This window comes from Leptosomus discolor, chromosome 6 (assembly GCF_034619465.1).
Source record: "Leptosomus discolor isolate bLepDis1 chromosome 6, bLepDis1.hap2, whole genome shotgun sequence".
Taxonomy (NCBI): domain Eukaryota; kingdom Metazoa; phylum Chordata; class Aves; order Leptosomiformes; family Leptosomidae; genus Leptosomus; species Leptosomus discolor.
The window spans coordinates 44,682,886-44,707,976 of NC_141396.1; the positions used below are offsets into that span (position 1 = coordinate 44,682,886).

A 25,091-nucleotide genomic window follows, 5' to 3' on the forward strand; every position below is an offset into this window, starting at 1 on the left:
GGGAGCAGAGGGCCTGGCAGGGCAGGAGGAAAGTTTCTTCCTCTCCCCGGGTCCTCCAGGAGCCCAGCACATGGCCCTGTGCACCGCAGCGTGGTGGGGAGAGCCCAGAGGAGGAGGAGGACGGAGAGGATATGTGGTGCCAGAGGGAGGAGAGGCAAGGGCTGCGCTGGCTCAGATCGTACCTCTGAACGAGCTGCCATTTCAGGAGAAATGCCCATGCTGCTGGTGCGATTTGCCAGCTGTAAGGCTGGCAGCTAATTGATGAACAGATGCTACAGTGTCATTTCCTTAATAGGAAAGACCTGGCTAAAACCAAAATAAAGATGCCTGAATACCAGTGACTCCATGGGAAACACATTTCCAGACTAAGAATCATAAAAAGGTGAAACTTTAGAATCACATTGTTGCTGCCCACAACACTTTTAAATAAGAAAAAGAGCAACAGCAGTGCCCAGGTTCTCAGAGCTGACATTTTTTTTGGTTGTTTTCTTTTTAACTGTTATCTGTCCATCAGGACTGTAGGAGGCAATACAGGGTTAACAAACACCGTAAGGACAAGAAAATGGTGGCTGGTGCCTGCACATGTGGGATTTCTGGCTTAATTTTGTCCTATCTTTAGCAAGGAGCATTAATTCCCCAGTCCACTCTTTGCACACGGGCAGTGTATCAGTCCTATGGTAATTTTAAAAAGTTTTCTTTGTCAGGGTGCATTGTATGCAGAAAAAAAAATCGCCAAACTCTTACACTTACAGAACTCAGTGCTCCACGTGACACCACACAATTGCTCACCTCGGGGCAGCACCCAAGGGCTCACTGGAAGGGGCCTCAGTTTGATGTATCCTCTGGAGAAATGACCATGGGGACCACCAGAGCGACTGTCACGAGCTGCAGTGCTCATTAATTGGTTCACCACAGTAGGACGCAGCAGTTCCTTTCCTTGAAGTACAGTGGGGAAATAAATGTGACCCAGTAAAATGAAACAAGTCGGTTTTAAATATTAAAAAAGCAATGACTCTAGAGAACAGATACATGAAATCATCACACTCACATTAAAACTGTTGTGTAGTTTGCTTTAAAAAGCTGGTACCTTTTTGAAAACACCAAAACATTAGCACGTGACATCCCTGATGGTTTGCTTTTCCTCCCCATGTCTTTTATTCTGCCCTGAGCCTCTGAAGAGCACTCCTTTCCCCCCATTTCGTGTTCTGTTTGTAAAGCTTTATACATGTCAGTTTTTTGTCGTCTTCTCAGATCATTATCTTATTTTTTCATCTTTCTTTTCAAGAAACTTCTTTTTTCCCCACTGCAACTGTCTTCAGTATAATGCTTCTCCCTTTAGGATTTCTTTTATCCTTCTCATCTTTACGCCTTTCACTTGTTCTTCCCCAGACCCCTCGTTCTTGCCTTGCTTGTCAAAACTGTGTTTCTTCCTCCTTCATGAGGGAAGAAGTGGGAAGGTTGGGCGGGTTTTTTTCCTGCGAACACCCTGGAATGCTCCAATTGATACTTCGAAACCCTGCAGAGAAGAGCTTGCACGAGTCTTTCAACACTTTCAAAATGTGGAACAGCAGTTAATGGAAGTCTGACTAATGCCTGAAAATCAGCAGCTTATTTTAAAGCAGTGCTGAAGCTTACCACTAATAACTCTATCAGGCCTTCCCTGACAAGCTTTTATTTTTACATTAGAGACTACTCCATGCTTTGAAACCCTTGTAGCCCTGGAGCACCGTCTCTCTTTCCAAACCCCAAGACACAGAGCAGGGGATGGATGCAGTCTCAGACACCACCCGGATGCCTTTAGCTCTGGCTGGATTTCTGTTCACATCAAAGGCAAACCATGTTGCTACCCCGCTCACAGAAAACCGTGTCCAGATGTACCCAGGGAGATTTCAGAAGAGCAGTGAATCTGGTTTAGCTGAAGTAAGCGTACGTAAAAGATCTTCAAGCCTGAAAGCAGGGGTCTAGCCCTGGCTGCAGGCATCTGCCAGGAGAGCGGCGGCTCAGCCCTGTGGGGACTGGGGTGGTGGTCAGTGCCAGGGTAGGACACTGCGAAGGACCTACAGCTTCTTCCCCCCTTCCTGATAGATGCGCTCTTGCTATTTATTTTGTTCCAAAAGGAATTCACAATAGTAGTTTTGGGATCTTCTGACATTTCACTGATATTTCTTCGGGGTTTTCTGTAGCCTGGTTATTGTTGGCATTAGGTACCCTCACGTGCTGATGCCTACACCGGATTTAATTGTGTGCATTCCAGCCGGGGGCCAGTTTTTACAGCAAATTCTTAACCCAACCTAGCGCCTCCTTGGGCCTGTTTCAGTTGGACCTGTTCCTCTAGACAGATCACTTAAGAGGTCTGGAAAACCCTCTGCAGAGCTTGCAACAGATAGAATTGACTGTTCCTGACAATTCTACGATGTTTATCTGCCTACCAAGACTGCCTCATTCTTCTGAAGTACCAAAGACCACTTAATATGTGTCTAAAGCTTGATGCCAACTTCCTAGCCCTCCTTGCCAATTCAAAAAATCTGTTGCAAAATATATGTCAATACATTTATTCCTAGACTAAGGCAACCATGTATTACTTAAATGCTGGGGTAATGCTAAATGCAATCGAGGGTGGTGCTGATAACAGAGTCTTCAGATACAAAATGGCTTTTGTAGAAAGTATCATTTCTTGCATGAGATATTCAAAGCCTTTTCTTCTCTCGTTGAACACAACAGGCCTGTTTTGGCAGCCTGGGCATGTTTGCTGGCTTGCTGTCTGGATGGCAGCCGAAACGCGTCAACGGGTTGCTCAGGTATGATGCTCACGAAATCAGAAATCAAGGGCGAGAAGGTCCTGACACGAGCAATCTAGGTATGAATAGCCTTGAGTTTCCTGGTTAGCTTTTGCTCTGCTAAGATTAAAATTGTTTGGAAATCACTGTCTGCAGATTTCAGGTTTTTCTTCCCCACTGGTAAGACCTGAAGCTATTTGAGATGTTAAATTATTTGTGGCTTCTGAGCTTGGTTGTGGTGACGGCTTTGTACAGATAAATATAGAACCTGTGGCATTTTCAAAAGCCATTTGGAACAGCTCTTCAATACACGCACTTTCAGCAGAGATTAAATACATTATTTGGGTTTCCTGCCTAAAAAAAAAAAAATCACTTTAAAAATTGGCAAAAATACCATTTTCTTCAAATGAGAAAGTTCTCTTTCCCCAAATTGAGGCTGGCAATTGGCAGCTCTTTACAAAGGCTTTTTTTTTTTTTTTTCCTTTCCTCTCTCCCTTCCCCTACTCCTTGATTTCAAAATAACCTTCAAGGCAAAAAAGCAGGACATAGCAATGTAAGAAAGAAATAGAAACTGATTAAAATTTTTCACTCCTTGAACAGAATGCTGTACATTTTAACTAACTTGTATCAGATTAAATGCTATCACATTCCTACACAAGAAATTAACACATTGCTGGAGGCTGGACACATACGTTCCTCAAGGAATGCACTGTTCAGAAGTCCTACTGAAGAATTCGAAACACAATATAAATAAAGACCTTTATTAAAATCACTGGGAATACTGTATGAAATTTTATATGGTACAATACAGGTGCAAAACCCCTGATGTTAACAGGATGTGATACATGTGAAGAGATGACATTAATATACTTATAAATAGTAAAATGTGTTTGACAGTGATATATTAAATGGCTACATAAATGTGACCATAATTAGGAGAATATGTAATTTTCTATTCCTTATGCAGTGTCTTCTAAAGCAGTACACATAGTAAATGGCTTTTACATCTAGTGTCTGCTTTCTTATGAGTAACAGGAGAGGCATAGGAATATTACAGGCACATGCAAAAGCTATGTAAAAGATATAAAAACAGAAGCAGAAGCCAGGGACTTATTTGTTCTTGGCTGCCAGAGGCTTACGGCTGATCTTCTTTGACTTGTCATTGCTCTTCTTTGGAGGTTCAGGATTCGCTTGCATGTGTCTGCCATAAAGGCTGTAAGGAAACGAGACAAAGAATATTTGTGGTACAACCATTCAACACAGGCTTTTACTCTGCAGCATGTTAAACAATGCATCTAGTTACTAGAAATGAAAAAAGGAAGATCATTATTTTGTCTTAACACACTGAATTTTCTGTTAGATCTCATGCTGCCGTCCATAATACTAGGTTTTTTGTGACTTACCAGGAGAGTAACACCAGGAAGAGCAGCCCTTTGGAGCAGTGACGGAGCAATCAGTTTTGCCTTCAGAAACTACCAATCTTTATTCTGCAGTTACGGGATTAAGGCTCGGAAGGCTGCAAGGATGTGTATTCAAGTCGACAATGACAAAAATTGGGTTGAATTGGAGAGATAGAGTGCCGCTTAGAGCAAAGTGAGCATCGACCCTAACTAGAAGACCCAAGGGCTTGATAATGTGACAGAGAGCAATGGTGTCACAGCCGCCTTTGCTGCTCATACATGATTGATGGTACTGGGACAGCTACCAACACATCAATGCCACATTAGTAAGTACTACTGATTAAATGTTGACAAAGTATCCTACAATTAAGATGTCTCGCATTCACAGCGAAGCTAAATAGACTACATGGCTGAGAGGATCGCTAAATATCACATAGTAATTAATAGATCATTTATGAGTAATCCTGATTAAACCAAATTAAAAACCTACCCAAAATAAACACAGCTCCAACTTAACTTCCCTTATTGACATAAAGTGCTTTTTGAAGACATACTTTGTGGGGGTGTCAGCGTATCCAGAAGGGAACAGAGATGAGCTTTGTTTCTGCTTGTTCACAGCTGTACAAACACTCGCAATGTTGACACCGACACTGAAATCCCTCTGCAAGGTGTCCCCCTGCTAATAACTTCAGTCCGATGCTGGTGAGTGTCCGCCCCCATCCCATACTAGGCTGTTGCCAGTCAAGTCGGGCACTAACTTCTACCACTTGATAGGAATTCTGCTACTGAAGAAGAAAATGGCACCAGTTCCCACAACAGCCTTCCTTGTTTCACTGCACCTCAACCTTTTGGTGGGCTTTGTCAATAAACTGGACAGATCATGGGGCTTGGGGTTGAGAAACTCTGAGTCTTCCTAGAATTGCCTTTTGATGTGTCAAAATCTGGATGCGTAGCTGTCAGCACTGTCGCCGCAAAACCTGGGTCCTGCACTTTCATGTGCCAGGGGCATGCAGAAGGTCCCAGCTGTCGCAGGCGAGCGGCACTGGTCCATCACACACACCCTTACGCACACTCTCCCCTGCTGCAGTCCATGTATGTAGCTTACATGTCTGTCCAGCCCCTGCTGCAAACGAGGACCAGGTACATATCCTTTCGCTACTTTTGCTCAGTCATGTCGGGACAGACTTAACTACTTATGATATGTTGCTGCTTCTCCAGAAAGCATGACCTGATATACAGTTCTGCAGTGGGTATCACCCTGAGCAGGCATCTCAGCAGTAAAGTGACTCTTTATTTACAGTGAGCTCTTTCGCTTTGCAGGCTGAAACTAATTTCAGCAGAGGATGGGCCCTCCTTCTTCTGCAGGGCCTGGTGCAGTCAACTGTATGCAAGACACATTGAACAAGGATCCAAACAGCCAGAAATACTCTTGAATTACTGTGCTATAAGGCATGGCCATGGAGGGGCTATTTATGTCAGATACAGAAGGACTTCAGCTAAGACATACATGGCTCTCTACAGCTTCCTGAGGAGGGGAAGAGGAGAGGGAGGTGCTGATCTCTTCTTCCTGCTATCCAGTGCCAGGACGTGTGGGAATAGTTCAAAGCTGTGCCAGGAAGGTTTAGACTGGACATGAGGAAGCATTTCTTTACCAAGAGGGTGGTCAAGCACTGGAACAGGCTTCCTAGAGAGGTGGTCAATGCCCCAAGCCTGTCAGTGTTTGAGAGGCATTTGGACAATGCCCTTAACAACACTCTTTAACTGTTGGTCAGCCCTGAAGTGGTCAGGCAGTTGGACTAGATGATCGTTGTAGGTCCCTCACAACTGAAATAGTCTATTTATTCTATTCTATTCTAGTCTAGTCTAGTCTATTCATCAGAAGGCTAAAAGCTACCACCTGCTCTGAGCTTTATTTTGCTGTATCTGGAAGATATTTCAACCCTGGGGTTCCTGGACTGCCGAATGGGATTAGAGCTTCTCACAGGGCGGGGTGGAGAGGCAGTGCTTGCTTTCACCTCCTCAGCAGCTGCAGTTTTACATCATGCTGCTAAACAGGCCGCTGTCAAGGTGCACTGTAAGCAAAACAGCCTTGCTCAAGGAAAATACAACTGTAAATTATGACATTACTTCACCTTACTGAAATTTTATGTGTGCCATCACCTACTGTCAACAAGGGATCAGATGAAGGCAGAGAGCCCTGACCCTCCACGACAACTGCATGCTTACTATTAGCTACAATACACATATTTTTCTTTTCATAAGAGATACAGCCCCCGCAGCATAAGCCTATATTTTATCCAGGTACACAGCATGCGTCCTAATCAAATATCCATCCTAAATAACTGTCCTGTTTTGGAAGGCAGTAAGTGAGTTGAGGAGGGGAAGATATGGAAGGAGATGTTTCAGTATCAGGAAATACTATAATTGTGGAAAAGCACAGAAGTGTCAGTCAAGGAGGTTGTCCCAGATCAGAAAGCGATTCAGGGTAGAAAAAGTCAGGGAACATGCAGCATCTTGTTCTCAACAACATGCAGCACAGCATTCGAACCACTGTCAGCAATCATTTTGTAACTCTTAGAAGTTAGCAACAGAGAAGTGGAAATGCTTGCTCAAATCTGTGAGCACCTATAGTTAAATACTAAACTAGCATTCAAGTTGTTTTTTTGGCTCTAGAGAAATAATGGTACATTGGAGTAGAATGTGAGTTTTTTTCTTGTAATAAGAAAATGCCCATTTGGGACTTCAGGCACTGAACTAAGAGAGACTCCACTGATCCACTGTATCTCAGCTTCGCAGATCGGAACAGAAGTCCCCTGCCACTGTCCTGTCTTCTATCTCCTGCTGCCCCACAGTTTCTTTGTCCTGTTAGTGCCAACCCAGAGAGGGCTCTGACAGCTTTAGTGGTTTTCAGGAGTTACACACCCTTTTTTTCGCTCAGGTTGGTTTAGGCTCCATTTTTTTGCTATGGAATCTTTGTACGAATTTCCCTCTCAGATGACACTTTTGGCATTCATTCTGCCTCTTGTTTCCCGCTTTCTCAGTGCAAATGTTCAAGTTTGTGGATCAGCAGAGCTCAGAGTAGTGAACTTTTTCTGAAGTAAAAGGGCGTGGTGGCAATTCTACTGATTACAGGGATGCTTTTGAAGTGCAGAAACTGAATATTGACAACTTTGAATGAACTTCAGAGTTCTGAAGAGTTTCTGGTAAAGTCTACTTTGGCAACGCCTTTTGACTGCAAAATGAGGTCCAGCAGCCACGGCATGCGTTAAGCAGTAAAAATCCCAATTGACCTGTAAGTATATTTGGTAGCAGCTCTTCTTTGATATTTGCTCCTTGTGACATCCAGGGCTATTGGAGCACCAGCAATTCCCTCCAATTTGCTCCATGCAAATACTAAGTTAGTAGTAGTAGATATGCATGAGTTGCAGACATCTGCAGCAATTCTACATTCTTTTTACTTATTCTCATGTCCAACCACTTCTATCGGCATGTGCACTGAAGTTTCATCCACGAAAATAATTATTGGGATTGAAATAAGCAAATCAAATACATCTACTTAGGTTCCTATGGCAAAATTTCAAGGAAGTTTCAGCTGCACATTGCTATTTCAACTGAAGATAAACGTTTTACAATCTATCACAGTAGTCTGCTATGCAAAGAGCAAGGATCAGACGTATTTAGATTATACAAGCCTTCACAGACAGGGACTCTCTCTTGTGTTTGCACACATCAAATACAAGGAGACATATGGTGTCACAACAACATTTAAATACAATAATGACTGTGATAATGCCTCTGGGACAGAATTTGCCTTCTGTTACACTAGGGAAAAGAGAATTCACAATTTTCAGTGAACTTCTGGTACAACAACAGACACCACTTTCATAGCTCCCAAGGAAAAAAAAAGAAAAAAAACCCAAAAGCAAAAAAACTAACGGAGCTGATCCGCATGGAGAAGCAACTACCTGAATTACACAAGAACCTATAAACCCTTGGCTGTAACAGATGTGGAGTTTACATACACAGTCCTTAATGATTTCGGTACCTACTGGAAGGATACAGCCACAGAAACCATAGCTTGCACGTCACCAGCTGGCAGCCGAGCTGTGGTAAGCAACTGTGTACACGCTCTTGCTCTGGCATCACTGCCAAGCCTAATGTGTAAGGCAGAGACACTTCCACACCGTCCTCGGCAGCGGAGGTCAGCCCAAGATGAGCACATGGACAGTTACGCAGCTCAGCTGATGGGTGGTAATGTATTAGGAGATGGCACCGTGACATATCTGTTTGTATGACTAGACCCTTAGCGAAGGCAGATGGGCTCCATAAACAAACAAAGGAACATTCAGGCAGATTGTGGCTACTGTTTCAAGGCAGATTTGTGAGATAAGTGCTGATAATACATTCATGGCAGCACCTTCACACTTGACATTTCGGAACATCACCTGTTCATGGGACTGTATAGATCTGAGCAGGACACTACACACAGCTTGCAGACCAAAACCTCAGCTGAGGAATAAAATCTGGAGTGCAAATAAATATTTGAGATGTTCGTGGTTTGCAGCAATAGTCAGAAGCTCGTTATTATAACCACGGCTCACAAACTGCTGAACCTTTGTAGCCTTCGCAGCTACAGCATTGCATGCAGCCTTCTCATTATGTTGAAGTGAAAGGGGGGATTAAATGCAAGACTGAAAATGCAGAAAGCCCTCAGATAGAGATTTCCAGTTGTTTTCTTTCCTTGTATATATTTTTCAAGGCAAATGTCTACAGTGAACATAAATGTTTCTTTGTATGTAAATATAAACAAAATTTCCCTGCATTCTTATCTGCCCCACTGGAAGTAAGAAATGAGAGCACTATGGCTGCTGCAGCAAAACTAACAATATCAAGTGAGAAAGATGCTCATTAAACTTCATCATTCTGTCTACTTTAATGATGCTTTTACTTAATAAAAATTCCCCAAGCAGTTGCAAGGATATTAGGCAAGGTCTTTGGTTATGTATCAGGGGTCTAAGCTGTCACTAGCAAGCATGCAGTTCAGGAGGGGCATCCCCAAGAGGCAAGAGTGAATACAGCTTTCTTGTAATAAATTCAGAGAGAATCAATAACCACAGCCTGCCACATTACTTAAGCATTTAGGAAAGTGGGTGATCCTTCTAAATTAAACTACAAATTGCTAAATGTTGCAATTTACAGCATAAGATCAGGCATGGAGCCTTGTAACTTGAAAGCATATAGTCTTGCTACCAAAATCTCTGAATTTAAAAAAGAACCATAGTTAAAATTCATAAAGTTCAAAAGAACCACTTTCAAAAACCACCTTCAGCCCAATTGCCTCGAATTTTTCTCTCTAGTACAAAAAATACTCACTAGCTGAAGGCTACATGCTCCCAGAGAGAAAAAGAGTGAACTTGTGTCAGCTAGTGAACTGGTATAAAGTGTTTGATGCACACATTGGTTTTCTTGAGTTTAAGCATTTCGAAAGAGGATTTCAAGAATGAGCCATAAGAAATACATTGCTCTCACTTTCTGTCTGTAACAGACCTACAGGGCGAGTACGCAGCATGAAAAGGATATGCACAGTTAATTACGATACTGGAGGGATGCTACCTCCAGGTATGTACTGCCATCTGAGAAACAAAGGTGAAACATTCCAGCCCTTCTCACTTTTTCAAAGCCCAGCTCAGGTTCAGAAGGGTATTTAATGCTCAGACCAGCTTCAAGTGTGGGTATTTACAGTGACCTCAACAGGACAGTCCCCATCCCCAGCTGCTGAAGCAGGAGAAGGGAAAGGCTGAATCAGTGGTGATATCACTAGAGACTCAAAGCTAAATACAATGGTTTTCCAGTTATATGCATGTGCTGTGGAAGACCAAAAATGGTCACACAGATAGCATGTAATAAAATGATACAGACTATCCACCACATTTTCCAGCCAGTTTTCAACAAAGCATCACATCATTAATATCTAGCAAAGAATTACTGGGCTTCAAGAAAATCTTTGGCATTTTTCCATGGCTTTTACTGTGCCAACAGAGCTGTTCCAGAATCTTTTCATGAGGGACCTATGTTATGTGGCAGCCAATAATCTTTATGGTAACACTGCAATGAAAATGTCGCTTACCATAATAAGCAGAGATCATAAGTTAAGCCCCCAGCTACCTTTCCATTATTTTTCATTACAGTCTTTCTGGGTTTGTTATGCTTCAGGAGTACTCAGGGAATTACACCAAACTAGGCTCACTAGTCAGCTCTTCATTACTCAGACCACACCGAAACTGAGCAATCAGCAAACTGAACCAGCTCCTGAGGCAATACAAGACGCTAACATTTGTTTGAATATTTACCATTTCTTTTTTAGCTTGTCCTCTTTCTTAAAGCTCTGCTCTGTAAAACAAACTTGCCTACAGTTGGAGGCGGTTCTGAAACAACAGGAAAATCACATAACATTTTTTCATGCCATTAACACCTCGAGCGAAGGGTTCGGCTTCCCTTCATCTACCACAAACAAACTGTGATATACTCATGTTTTCCTGACTGCAGAGTTTCTCCTAGATTTGTGTTCCATAGTGCTGGATGAGCTGGGTGAGACAAGACATCTCACTTGCTCCGAGAATCCTCGTCCTTGCTCCGTTGCAGATTTTTACATGGCTTCCTTCCCTTTTGCAAAGCAGGAAGCTGACCACCCCTTTGGAAAATGGCAGTTACACTGACATCAGTAAGTTCTGATGTCATCCAATCTGCACCACTTCCCAAGTTGCTTTCAGTGTCTTTCAAGGCCCACAGTGTCAAGAACATAAAGCCTTTTGAAAGGCTTTCTTCTCCCCTGATGTCCGTCAAGATGAAATGGCAACACATTGTCAGCCAGATTTTGATTTCAACAAAATCAATACAAGCTTTGCTTCTGGTTTCAGTGGGTGCAAGGTTTGGCCTTTAATGTCATGCAATCTATTCCTGACAACTGAAAATCCACTAGTGCACACTGTGCAGCACAGGCTATCCTGTGAGACAGGTCTCATCACAGTCTTCTTGGAAATCAACTACATTTCTTATTTTAGCTGTCTCCTGAACAGAGTGACTTGGGAAGTGCTAAGACCTCTAAATTACTGAAGAATTACAACCGAGGTTTCATAATAATTTGTGTTGTAATTAGAGTTAGCAACCAAGGCATACCTTGGAAACTGCAAAAACAAACACAACTTTATGTCAATCAGACAGCACGTTCTTTGCCATTTAAATCATCTACACTTGGCCATTATTATCCATGTAAGCAAACAGGCCAACTGCACTTGCAGTACAGCTGACAAGCCCCAAACTATAGAGCAACATATGAACAACATCTAGGCTGGCTATGAACACTGGAGTGAAAATTATGTCTTCTCATCAAGTGCTAGTAATAGCTAGGGCCAATGAGTCACTCTGTAAACTTCTTAATGCACGCATCAACCAAAATAGTTTCTCTTACAAGGAAGGTGGGATTATGCATACTGATACGATCTGATTTTGCTGAACATCTTTTTGCTGTAGGTCAGCAGTACTCATCCTAAAGTGTTGGTGCTTACATACGCTCATGAGCTAGAGGAACAAATATGGAACTCTTACTTAAAAGGACAAGAACTAGTTTACTTGATCATCAGACGTGCAAAAAGGCACCCATAGGAGCCTTGAAGAGTGATGCAAAATAAACCAATGGTTCCACCTGCTCCTATGCAAAAGGAAAAGGAACATGGAGTTGAAATCACTTGCACTGCATCGGTCTAAGTGCCACAGTAGCAACGAAGGCAGAAAGAGCGCAATCACGGGGAGTCAGGCCCCAAGCTGCAGTCTTGGGAGGATAAACTGCAGGACATCTACTCTGCGTCTTCTTAGAAACACACTGGAAAACATATTGCAGGGAGGGCAAGCATGGCCCTTGGACTACTGTCCTTACTTTCTGGTTCCTCAGCACCCAGGGTACTAACATGTTGCCAAATCCCAGCCTACCCACACAAGGTAGCAAACAGGTACCCCCTTACTTGTGAAACCATCCTACTATTCCCTAAACTTGTGGCATGGAGTGGATTTATGAGAAATGCAAGAGTGGGAAAAGCAAAGTGGCAAAAGATTTGTCAACAGCTGTCTGTCACTGAGAAAGCACTTCATTAGCCTGTCAATTGCACAGTGGCTAGGAGATACATTTATTGACAGCTCACCGCCGATTGATCCAACATCTATATAAAGCTCTTCTTATGCAATGAGCTTGCTGACTCACATGTTCATGAGATCTAGAGAACTAATAGATAGCTGTACTAAACCTCAAATTGCTCTAATTTCTAAACAAAATGAAACCAGAAGTGGTAAAATCCCAACATCTCAGCAGCTAGACCATACTCACTGCTTACAATGCAACATTTTAAAATGAGATTCATTTTTTATACACTTCACAGGTGGGGTATGAACTCACGGTGAATAAAAGTCCTTATACAAAACACCATTTTTCACTTCTATGGCCATTTGTGCTTATGGGATTACTTTTGAAATACAAGGAGTCTGCATTTTCTACTCCCTCAATTTAGGATGGAAGTACCCGGTGATGTTCAACTCTGTATGCCAATTGCTCTGTGCGGTCGGGTCCCTCTGCCTCCCATCAGGTCAGGACAGTGCTGCGAATGGCTAATTGATCCTGCAGTGGCTTTAACAACTGGCAATCACTTTACACAACCAGCAGCATTCCTGCAGCATGCAGGCTCCTAACCCTTGCCTGTTTTATCACTCTATGATGAGGCAGCGTCAAAGACGGCAGGACTAACTGATTCTGGCATCTCCATCTGGCACTATATATCAGACTTGTGCTGCTCTGGTGGATTAGTTTCAGATCCCTGTTGGCAGATCAAAGGCAACAATAATAACCACAAATCAATCCCTCTTTAAGGCCTAAAACATCTTCTCCCTCACACAGGATGCTTCATTTCTTTACTACCCCAGAGCCTTTATAAATACCAACTTTGCCTAGACACAACAGTTGTATGCAGATACTCAGGCCCTGGAGAATTTGGCGCTGTGTTGTCGGCTGCTTTCTCCTATTCACTGACGAACAAAATGAGCAGCATCAGCAGAGAGGGGCTCACGTAGATTATACACTTGAGTCCCCGAAAGTCAGAAAGCTGCTTGGTGCCAAAGTCAGGGCACACAGAGAAGCTGGCTTGTTGCCCTTAGTCTCATCTTAGGTAACGTATTTTCCAGCACCCACCAGTGAGACAGTGCTGTATTTTTGCTGAAGCACCCAGCTACCATCAGCTCACTGCTTAGTGCTTGCCCTGGTTTCAGCTGGGATAGAGTTAATTTTCTTCCTAGTAGCTGCTATAGTACTGTGTTTTGGATTTAGTATGAGAACAGTGTGGGTAACACACAGATGTTTAGTTGTTGCTAAGTAGTGCCACAGACTTTTCAGCTTCTCATGCCCTGCCAGCAACAAGGCTGGAGGGGCACAAGAAGTTGGGAGGGGACACAACCAAGACAGCTGACCCACACTGGCCAAAGGGACATTCCATGCCATGTGGATTCATGCCCCGTATTTAAACTGGGAGGAAAGCTGGCCAGGGACCACTGCTCAGGAACTGACTGGGCATCAGTTGGCAAGTGGTGAGTAATTGCATTGTGCAACACTTGTTTTGTCTATTCTAATTATTTTATTATTATTACTACAATTATTATTTTCTTCCTTTTCTGTCCTGTTAACATGTCTTTACCTCAATCCATGAGTTTTACTTTTCTTTTTTTTCCCAATTCTCTCCCCTCTCCTGCTGGGGGTGGGAGTGAGCTTACTCCTGCAGCGCACAGGCTGAGGGTGCTTATTTGCCAGCTGGGGTTAAACCACCACAGTGCTCTAAGCCGACCAACAGATATTTTCAGGGCACGTGCTCAGATACAGAACAGACGCATCCCCAGTGGAACAACTGCACTGTGGACACATTGCTTTCTAATGGCGTTTCTAGACACCTTACCCACGTGATTAGCACATGCTCTAGAAAATAGGACTCAAAAAGGGGATTCATAAGGTTCAAGATGCACATGGCTGCTCCAATATTGAGGGAACATTTAGTCCCTTTTGCAACGACTGTGCTTGCATTCTTGATCCTCACCTGTTTGGTCTTAGCTAAAGGCAGTGGCAGTTAAAATATGATTTAAAGGCTAGGTATCAGCTCTCTGCCTGGCTATGCTTTACTGTTAAAATGAGATTTTTACTGCAAAAGAAGTAGCTTTTGTTTGCTCCCTCTCTGTAACACCTTACCAGTGACAAAGCTGTTTACCATGACGTAGCTAGGCAGTTCCCTAGGACTCAACTCACCCAGCGATATTGTGGCAAAAAACAAATCTGTGCCTTGGATTTTACAGAACAGCTATCATGCCGTAAAAGATATACCTGCACGGGCAGTGAAGACATAAACTCTTATCTTTCTTTAAGTCTTTGAGTCTTGTAACTTGGAGTTTGAACCATGTCTCCGAAGAGACTGCAACACCAGCTAGAACGGCAACAGTTCAACGTTCCTACATTCTTCCTAAAATGAAACCCAGAGATAAACAGTGAAAATGATTGCTAATTAAAGATCTTCTGAAATTCTTAACAAAAAGTGAATCAATTAAAGGCAAACAGCCATAAATCCTCTGGTGCCCATATTGCATACTAGTACAGTTTGCGAAGGCCAGAAAAGACCTCATATTTCAGGGTTACCACATAAGGGCCCAAAGAACATTTTGCCCTAAAATTCTTTTGATGACACGTATAAAGTACTTTGATCCTATTTTTTTCAGTATTCAATTAAGATACAGTTCCACTTGATTGACTGCTTATCACTGATAATTTTTTTACTATACACATAAAACTAGAACATTGTCTCAACATATGGAAAATGTGGATAGTACATATTGCTCATAGCTGCACACAATTTTAAGAACTGTAACTGTACTATTTCTAGATAATTTTTAAACTATGACAAAGATGCATGCTATTGAAGAAAAATGGCAAGCCTATAAAAAGCTACATGTGTTTGAGTCAAGTATAAAGAGTAGAATTTTTTTTATAGTATGATTCTTTTACATGCTAGTGTAAGCAGGGAGTCAGAAAGATTAACCAAAGATCAAGAAAAAGAGACCATCATCTTCTTCCCCCTCCCGCTACTGAGCTCAGAAAAATGTCCTACATAGGAAAAAAAAAAAAAAAAAGAGACACTGGCAGTTTCTAAGACAGTTTAATAAACCTTGGGGAAGGCCTCAGTGTTGAATTTGCCTGCCCCACAGTACCTAAAGCACTGCTACTAAAGCAATACAACAAAGTTTATGAACTTGTCTTTACTGCCGCATAATTTATCTTTGAGAAATGATACTATGGCGAACAATTGCTCTCTATGAATCTCTTTGGGGCTTCAGTGGACTGCAGTTTTTATCACAGCAAGTAAACCGGATCAAGAGTAAACCTTAACCCAAAATATATATATAACTTATTTTGGTATTAATGAAAAATACTTAATTCAAAAGTTAAACACTACTATACTCAAGTAAGTGTTTTCTTATGTTCTAGGTCAACTTCCCGACTGAAAGTCTTTTTGAGGTACTTTACTCTGAAAATCAAAACAAATTCCAGAACCACTCATATTTCTTGCTGTTCAGGAAACTTTCCCTCTTCTGATTTATTACTTTCTTGCCTAACAATACATATGTCTTCATAAAAAAAACCCCAAACAAACCCCACAAATCCAAAATGACAATGCAAATTCAAAATAAACCTAACTAAACCCCAGCAATCAAAGCCAAAGATACACCAGCTTCACTTCTTCACCTGGTCTAGTGCTGATGGTATAGTCTGCTCAGAGCACTTCTGTCAGGTCAGCAAGTTAGCATGACTATGCAGCTGTTTGGTTACCAGATTTAATGTGGTGGAGGCATGGGAAACCCTAGTCAGAGGAAAAAAGGTAAGGAAAGAAAGTAGATCAATCCATTTTGTAATTAACCCCCCCCAAACAAATTAGACTGTATAAATCAGAAGGTGTAACTACACAGAGGAACATGCATACATGTGGAGAAAACTCTGTTGTCACTCAAACCTCACAAGACCACGCAAAGCTGACACAAAGAGTGGTGAGGATTCAGCCCAGAATAGGGGTCAGCCAGGATCTCCTGCCAAGGAGGTATTCAATTGGTCTTTAGAACAGTTTTGTAAGAAAACTGGCAGATATTCAGCGTAGCCTGGAAAAAACAACTACGCTGAGGGACTGATGACCTAAGTGTACAGGAGGGTAGTTTTCATCCCTGGATATTATGACTGCTGGCCAAGTGGCACTTCTCCATGTGCTGGTCTGTAACAATTTCAAGATGCTGGATTATTTGATGGATTCCAACATTTCAGGTAATGCTCTAGGCAATGGGCAATGTCATATTTATTTTGGTGAAAACAAGAAAATGAAAGGGGAAAGGTATATATATGTATGCAGAGGGTTTGTGACCTCTTGCAGTTAGTTAGCAGGTGCAGCTGTTTCAGCCATCAAATCTGCGGGTAATGGCCTATAGATCAAAGAGCCAGTAGATGGCTGTCATCTTCTTTGCCTGCATTGGGGATTCCCCCTTTCCTCCCATATCCTTGCAGCACTTGCTCCCAATACAGTTTAGAAATGCTGACACTCAGAATGAATTGCCTGAGGGACGGGAAGAAAGTAAGAGCTAGGGAAAGGGTGGAAGAGGGGAAGGAAGAGCTATGAGGACAGAGACACACAGCACATCGTGTATGGAAAAGCAGCTGACCTTGGCATGGGAAAAAAAGGATGACAGCAGTATATTGCAAGAAACACACAGGCAACTCTCAACTTTGGTGAAGAAAGGGAGCATGGAGTGAATGAAGGAACAGATGAGTGTTCAGATCATGTGAGTTCAGGGAGCCTATACAGTATAGAACAGAAGAACATGGAGGGTCCTTGACTGATGCAAGGACCATGTCCCTCAAATGCTGTGCAAGTTCTTCTTAGTCTATGTTTTTCAGTACCATTAATTCAAAAATAAGCACGTTCAGCACAAGCAGAGACTGCAGCAGACCCTTCCCCGTTTAAACATAGATGGTGCTTGCCACTTCTTCACATCCATCTTTTGGTCACATTAGTGCCGTTAATGAAAAAATAAATGTTGCAAAAGGGAAGTATTAACATAGCCAATAGCTAGGATATTAATTTTAAAAACGCTATTTACTTTGTATCAGAGTGGTCATATATCTTGATCTTGAGCAGTTCTTAGCCTTGTCCAGATTCTGATTCTATGCTATGGACTCTCCTTCCTGCCCATGATTCATTCACTTGACATCTTTAGTACTACACCCACTCGATGGGCTTCATGTATTTAGCAAAAGACAATAATTCTTACTTAAGCAAAAGTGAGATTTTTAGTGCATATCCTGGATAGTGACTTACTGTGAAGTATAGATACAATACAGCTCAAACTGTCTGCTTGAAGAGAGAAGTCACCTGGCTCCAAGCACAAGAGTTGGCCTCATCTTGTGAGAACTCTGCAGCTCCATGAAGAGAGTAGGTGTATCCCCAGTCTCAAGGGATGAGCACGAGGTTCAGTGAGCTGCCTACAAGTATCACTCAGTGCCTGGCTTTGAAGACCCATGTTACATCCTAAGAGCACAGATGCAGGGCCCTAGTGAAGAGACTCCTGCAGGGAATTTGTCTTCCTAATCTGTTCCCCTAACATAAACCAACCACAGATGTCAACCGCATTTTCCCCAAATCAAGAGAAAAAAACTCTAAAAAGAGCACAAAACTACTGCTGAAGCACAAGGAAAAGGTCATCACATGGCTACTCTTCATAGTTGTTTTAATTTCCCAAGAGAACTAGGCAGCCAGGGAGGGATACCCGTGGAGCCTCTGGGACACGAGGATGGTGCTCTCAAGACACCGAGGACCTGCAAACTCTCTCCATAGCAGTTACCATTAGAATTAAACTCAGTATTTTCAGGAACAGGAGAGGAAGCAGAAGCAATTACCCTGTCAGGAAACATGCCAATAGATAACTTGGGAATAACGTGTATACGTGAACGCAAGGTGACTTTATTTCCACCACCTCCCCATCCGTCCGAGCCACCACTTCAGTCACTCGCTAGCAGACGCCAGGTGACCTCGGTGCTCTTGTATCCCACTACTGCCCGTCTGCCCAGCAGCGGGGCTCTCTGGCAGACATCACATGCCACTTAGCATTACCGAAGCCCCAGCTGATGCTCTCTTCCCAATTCCTCCATTCCCCCTTTCTTGGTCACTATGGCAACGCCCATCACCCTCCAGACAACACCAGCCGACTCAGGGCTCGCTCCGCACTCATTCACCCGAGCTGTTTGAAGAATCGCCTTTTTTCCCTGAGCAATGTTTCTAAAACCGAGCTTTACTCCCTGCTGCTGTCCCCATGCCTTTGACAAGGTTCCACTACCCCATGTCACAGGCCCACGGCTGCCCCAAATGTGGTCCCATTTCAGATGGGGTAAAAGGGCCCAAACCAAACCCAAACACAGAGCACCTTTTGTCAGTACCTCTAGGTAGACTGGAGGCAGACTGAGGACATCCTCTGGAAAAACCTGGTTCTTGTGAGCAGCTTTCCCTTTTAAAAGCTGTCCTTGCTAAGTAAAGGCATTGAAGATCAGCTGTAGATAGCCAAAATAAAAACAGTGAGGCAAGGACAAAATAGCAGGGCTTTTCTTTGATCTGGATTTCTTCCAGGATACATCTTCCTTATTTGCTATTTCATTTCATTGGGCTGTGACTATATATTATTATTCCTCACATTACACCCATTCTGTATTTACATTAATCCTGGCCTGGGAGAAACAGCAAGATTTCATTTAACTTGATTCTGTTCTTACTGATTTTTTACCATATTTTTGAAATACTATTTCAGTACTGGCAATTTTAGATCAGATATTCTCACAGCCTTTCTGAATATTTTTTTTTTAATTTGGAAATTAGTTTTGGTAAGGAGGAGAATACACTTGTGGTGGATTTTTTAATTTTGCCAGAACAATGAAGAACAGGCCAGGGGTCCGCAACTTCCAGATAAAATAAATCAGCACATAGAATAAAAAACAGTTTGAAGGAAGAAATACAGACATTTTTTGAAGGAATTATCCACAATTTTTGCAAAAATTAGTTTAATAGTACTGTTGTTTATGTGTATGGGGCTAAAAACTACACATGCTACAATGGGAGATCTGTAACTTCTCTCAATACATGGGAGAAAACAACATTTTCTTTCAGAAGGAAAAAGTCATTTTCGTTAAGGCAGTACATAATTTTCCACACACAAATGTGTTCATCCAAATCCAACCTACATGTCTCTGTACCTTATGCTCAAATTTTCTCTCGCTGTATTCAATACATTAAGCGCTTCCTAACTCCCACCTCCTGAATTCAGAAAAAAAAAATAATCATTTTTTCCTTTAAGAAAACCCACCCTTTGAAATAGAATGTATTCTTATTGTTATAGACTACAAGTTAGAGGCTGAAAACAGCCATTAGTTAGCAACCTGCCCATTACCCAGTAAAGTGGTAACAATGCGCGAACCACTGCTCTAAGGAAATTGCCTAAAGAAAAGGGCAGGGCACACTCCCTGATCCATTCTCTTCTGGAGAACAAAAAAGTCCCAGGGGTTTGCCCCTCAAAAAGCCTTGCTCTTTCATCCTCCATGCTGGCTAACCTTTGCTAGCCGGAAAATGAAAGGATGGGCCACAGCACGGCCAAGGGTTTAGCATCCCTGCACACATTCATGCATCTAGGTCAGTGCCTAGATCCTGGAAGCTCTGTACCTCTTTTGGAGCCAACCCACCACCCTATGGACAGGGAGATGCTTGAGATTACCGATCACCATATGCTGCACACCGAAGGCTCCTCACCCCTTACATGCTTGAGCAATCAAGTCAAAGTGTTTGCTAGTTACTATGTTAAAAGAGGGGAGGGGACGTACTGAAATACGCGTTTTTCTAGAAGCACGAGGAAAAGAGATGATCCAAAATTGCTCAGAATCATTTTAAAGCCTGTTAGTCCTTCAAGCTATGATCCTAAAATAACACAATTCAAATAAGTCACAGAGTTTAGCAGTACAGTGGCATTAAAGGAAGTGTGGTCTACCCAAAGTAAACATGGTGAACCAAAACCTAACGAAACCCAGCATCCTAAGAAAAGGGCAAGCAAGAAAATACAAGTTGGCTGTGCCTTTGACATTTGTCCATCATCCTTCTCTCCCACCTACTGATTGGTAATGGGAAGAAAAGGCAGCCAATATACTTTTATATCCTATCCTTTGATTATTTGGTGTCTTTGATTTCTGCTTTTACCAAATTCTCCCATTTTTCTGCTATTGCTGTGCTTCCTCCCTACCTCTTTCCTTTGCCTAATCAGCTGGTTCTCCTCATTTATCTTCCCTGTTGAGACTCTTGGCTCTTCCCCTTTCTCTTCCCTTTCTACCTCATCAGCCTTCGCCTTCTTACTGGTCTTCCTCCTGTACCACTTTTATGCTTTCTTCCTTCCTTTCCTTGTTTCTCATCATTTTATCACTTTTTTTTTGTATAGGATCTCATCTTTCCATCTGTGCTCCCTTCTCTCAGGTGGTTGGATCTGAATAGGAGTGACTATGTTTTGAGACATTTAAGTAGAAAAATGAATGACTCTTCTTAGTATTTTCCTCAGCAGATGGACACACACTACACAGAGGGGATTTGCTATAATGTGTTTTAAGAAATTTCCCTGGATCCCATATCATTGTTCAAAAAATATTTTAAAAGTATTTAAAAAGCATTTTATACAAAACATTTCATATAAATCTTTATGGGAATTGCAGTAAGTTCCATTTTTTCCCCTAAAAAGTAGGCATGAAATAAAAGTTATTACTGACATCTGTCATATTTTAAATTCCTTTACAAAATTTAGTAGTGGCGGCAACAGATGTAGCATAAAACACCGTGAAACAATCTCCTTAATAGAGCATCCTTTAAGGAAAGCAGCTTCATTATTGACAGTCATTTAGTAACACAGGAGGCAGCTTCTCAGAAGATACTTGCTGCTGTTACATTAGAGGTAATTAAACTATAAGGTGATTTATTTCTTTGCAGTCATGTAATTGAACTTTCTAAAGCCACTAAAGATACCTTATGAAAGTATCAGCAGACACTGAACATGATTATCCCTAGTAAAACTGCATTTACAGCACATAGAGCCACAAAAATTCTACAAAATGCCATTTATTGGCCAAACATTAATATATTAAGCCAAAGGACAGTGCACTGGGGGTAGAAATGCTATTACCAAATGCACATCTCTCCTTCACTCTTCCCCCAGCTCTCCCTTTCCTATGATAGTGATTTTCTCAGAGCAGGCATTATTTCCAGGCAAGAAAATCTGCGTACATAAAAAATAGTTTTACATTAGTCCTATTGCAGCACTATTAATTACTAAAGGAAGCTGTAGACAACTATATATATTATTTTAAAAAAAAAAAAAAGTGTCTTTAACAGTGAAAATCCCCCTTATGTACAGAAATTCAAAGGAGTATCAATGTCTCACATATTTTCCCCACCATACTAACTAATCCAGCAAAAAAGACCCTTGATATGTCATCTTCTGATTGATGAGCACAGAGAGCTGAGACCCGAGCATGGAATTTTATTGCTGAAGACATTTTCATCTGCAGCCAAATCACCAGGGAAACACTTTGTCAAACAACTTCATTCTGCAGGGAGACTTTGCGACAATATCGTCAACTTAAGAATTTGTTCTGGTTTTTCCGATAGCATCTACTTGTCCATGTTGAGAAATACTTACAGTAGCACTGTAATTCATGCAGATGTCCAGCTTAAGACCCAGGAACAAGTGGTTCACATTTCATTGCAACAATATGTGAAAAATATATGCTCACAAGCTTTTTTTCTTTTTAAAATAGCTATTTATTTACTATATGTAAATGATCCAATATATTTTTGGCAGAGTTTAATACCAAACTCCTGTACCGGTATAATAACAACTGATCTTACATCGAGCATCTGCAGGGCTACAAATTGTTACTTGTTTTCAAGAGCTCAAGTATCTCTTTTACCCTACCCCCCCCCTTTTTTTTTTTTTTTTTTTGCAACTGGGGGGACTGACTCTAACAAAATGCTATCTTTTATACCATCAGGTAGGCAACATGTTAGGCTTCCAGTAGGACACCATGGGTTAATAAATACACACTCTTATCCTCTTGCTGCTCCCAAAATTGCTAAGAAATCTGAGTCCTGTTAACTGCCTTGAAGCTTCTAATTATTTTCTTTGTTGAACAAAATTCCCAGGTTTCACAATTTTTTACTGTGGTGGCAGCAAAAGTGACTGGCAATGAAACTTTCTCAGATGAGTAATAGTCATTCAGTGTTCTCAATCGCTCAGCTATGCTGTCCACAATGGGCTAAACCTGATAAATCCAGAAACAGGTATCCCAAATCAGGATTTGTGTATAAAATCGTACGTACAATTCCTTTGACTATAGACGAGCATATGAAAATAAACGAATGGCCAAACAAGGTGGTTAACACTACCTACCATGTGATGGAGTGGGGGAAGCAAAGAGTGTTACCATTTCTCTGCAGATACAGGGTTAGAGTTTCTCCTTGAGATTTTAGGGTTAAATCCTCTAAGCCTTATTGATAATTCCGCATCTGAAAATGGGAGGTTAAGCTGAATAATCATAATTTTTCCCAGAGAAGTTTCTGTAGCTACTGTGATGCCATTTTACCTGGACCATCTGCCAATGTCATTGTTCCACTGGCTAATTTAAAGGATGGGGGGATCAAGTGTTCAATACTAGCTGCCAGTCAGCTTGCAAATAAAAAGGCTTTCATCCAGCACTGAGCATCCATTTCCACCATTCCTGTCACCACAGGATCCACTCAAACTCCCGCTGCTGCCCATCTTCCTGATGCTGCCCTTCAGAAACCACACAGAACTACACTTTTAAAAAAATCCACCATGCCACACACATAGTAAGCAAAAATAACATGCTGAAATATGCTCTGAGCAGGTTACCAACAACTTCATTACCTTTTTTTTCAGATATGAACACATTTGAATAGTTAGCTCCTTTGAAATACATTTCTCCATCTGAAATCCTCATCTGAAATCCTCAGGTCAAGGCCTACCTCAGACAAATCACCCTCTTTGTTTCTAGATAAATTCTGGCAGGGATGAAGGCTGAATGATTTGGTGTGAGATTTAAAAATTGCAACTTTTCATACTTGCTCTTTCATCTGCTCTTTTTTCATGAAAGCAAATTTAAATAACCCAACGCATTCTTTCCTACACCATAAACAGCTTAGTTTCTTTCCCCACCATAAACAAGTGGGTGGGTCTTTAACTGGCTAAACTACATTGTGAGTAGAGCCACGTGCCTAACACTCTCGTCTGAGATCATCTACACATCTTTCTGAATGACAGCTGTGCTCTTCTGACAAGTGACAAGTCCCCAGCACCGAGCTGCTTTTGCAATGGCTGGTGAAGGGAATGCCTAGCGCCCTGTTCACTCGTCCTCAGTGTGAAAGGTAGAAATGATTCCTTTGGGAATCAGCCTGACACTGCTGGTCTTTTCCTAGCAGATCATTTGTAAACAATTTTTTCCCTAGATCTCTGCTTCGTGATCTTTGGCTTGTTGATCTCTAGGTGGTTATTACAGCCTGGAAGTTCAAATGGCACGTAAATAAATATAATCCAGACAGCAATGTAGTAGTTGTTACACTCCAGAAGATGGAGTGCCCGAGGACAGGCTCACTGGACACCTTCTCCAGCTGAAGAGGAAGCACTTTTCCCTTTCTACCAGAGTGCATGAAAACAGCTTGTTACAGGCACTGCTGCGATAACGTGACAGGTTTACAACGCCTTGGCTTGCTCAGCAATAATGATCTTTCACTGTCCCTGTCAGATCAATGCATGGCTTTCCTCAGGACCCACTTACTGGAACACTGGTCAGGAGGGAACGTAACTATGCAAAACGGCATCCAAACCAGACGGCTCCACCAGGAACTGCTGTAGTGACAGACATGGGGCTACTTGCAAAGTTCTTTGATTCTACGTGCTGGGAGGATGCATCCCTAACCCTTCACAGACCACACTGAAGCACAGCTTTTCCTTGTGTTACCTACAATTGTTGAGGATTTTGACCAAATGATCTAGATTCATTGCAAGCCCCTTTCCGCCACCGGGTGGTAATTTTTGGCAAATGTCTCACCCCATCTGGTCTTTGCCACTGGCAAACAGCAGACAGTGGGAGGCAGTTAAGGTATGGTCATACTCTGACAAACTGCAAATGGAAAGAAATCATGCGACATCTCATTACCATAAAAACATGCTGTTTTTTACTCTCTCCTAAACATAAATGTAGCTACACGTAGCTTGATCATGAAGACCTGTTAAAAACCAGAAACAAAACAAAACACCCAAGAAATGACAGTTCAGCTATTACTGTTGGGTAACGAGTCATTTCTCACAGAGCCCCTAGAGAAACTTCTTCACTGAGGACAAAAAGGTGTTTGAGTGCAGGGGGCAGATGAGAAGGGCTTTGATCTTTTAAAAACACTTCACTGTTACAATCTAACCTGGCAAACGTAAACTTCGATAACAATATATGTGGTCTTTTTCTTTTATATTTAAGCCATTAAGTTTTAATCCTCTTCCTCTACTTGAAAGTAACATCTGTGAACAGCATTGCTATTAGTCCAAAGGGAGTTCAGAAGGTTCTTCATAATTCATTCCTAGTTACCTTAATCACAGATGCAGGCCATATAAATAAGAAAACATTTCTTATTTTGAAAGTATTATTTTTTTGAACAGTGGAAAGTCTGTCCCACAATTTGGAAGTTGTGTCTCAAGGAACCCCATTTTCGCA

The 25,091-nt window shown here is 41.9% G+C and overlaps 1 protein-coding gene across 2 annotated transcripts in view; it reads right to left on the bottom strand.

Annotated features, from left to right (window-relative positions):
- Positions 1–3,530: 3,530 nt before the first annotated feature.
- The window catches only part of RSU1 (Ras suppressor protein 1), a 100,552-nt gene continuing 78,991 nt past the window's right edge, over positions 3,531–25,091 (bottom strand). For both annotated transcript variants that reach the window (XM_086466768.1, XM_086466769.1), the window contains exon 9: positions 3,531–3,990. In XM_086466768.1, the coding sequence (XP_086322894.1) occupies positions 3,888–3,990 (103 nt within the window). In that variant the 3' untranslated portion in view covers positions 3,531–3,887. The remainder of the gene's footprint in view (positions 3,991–25,091) is intronic.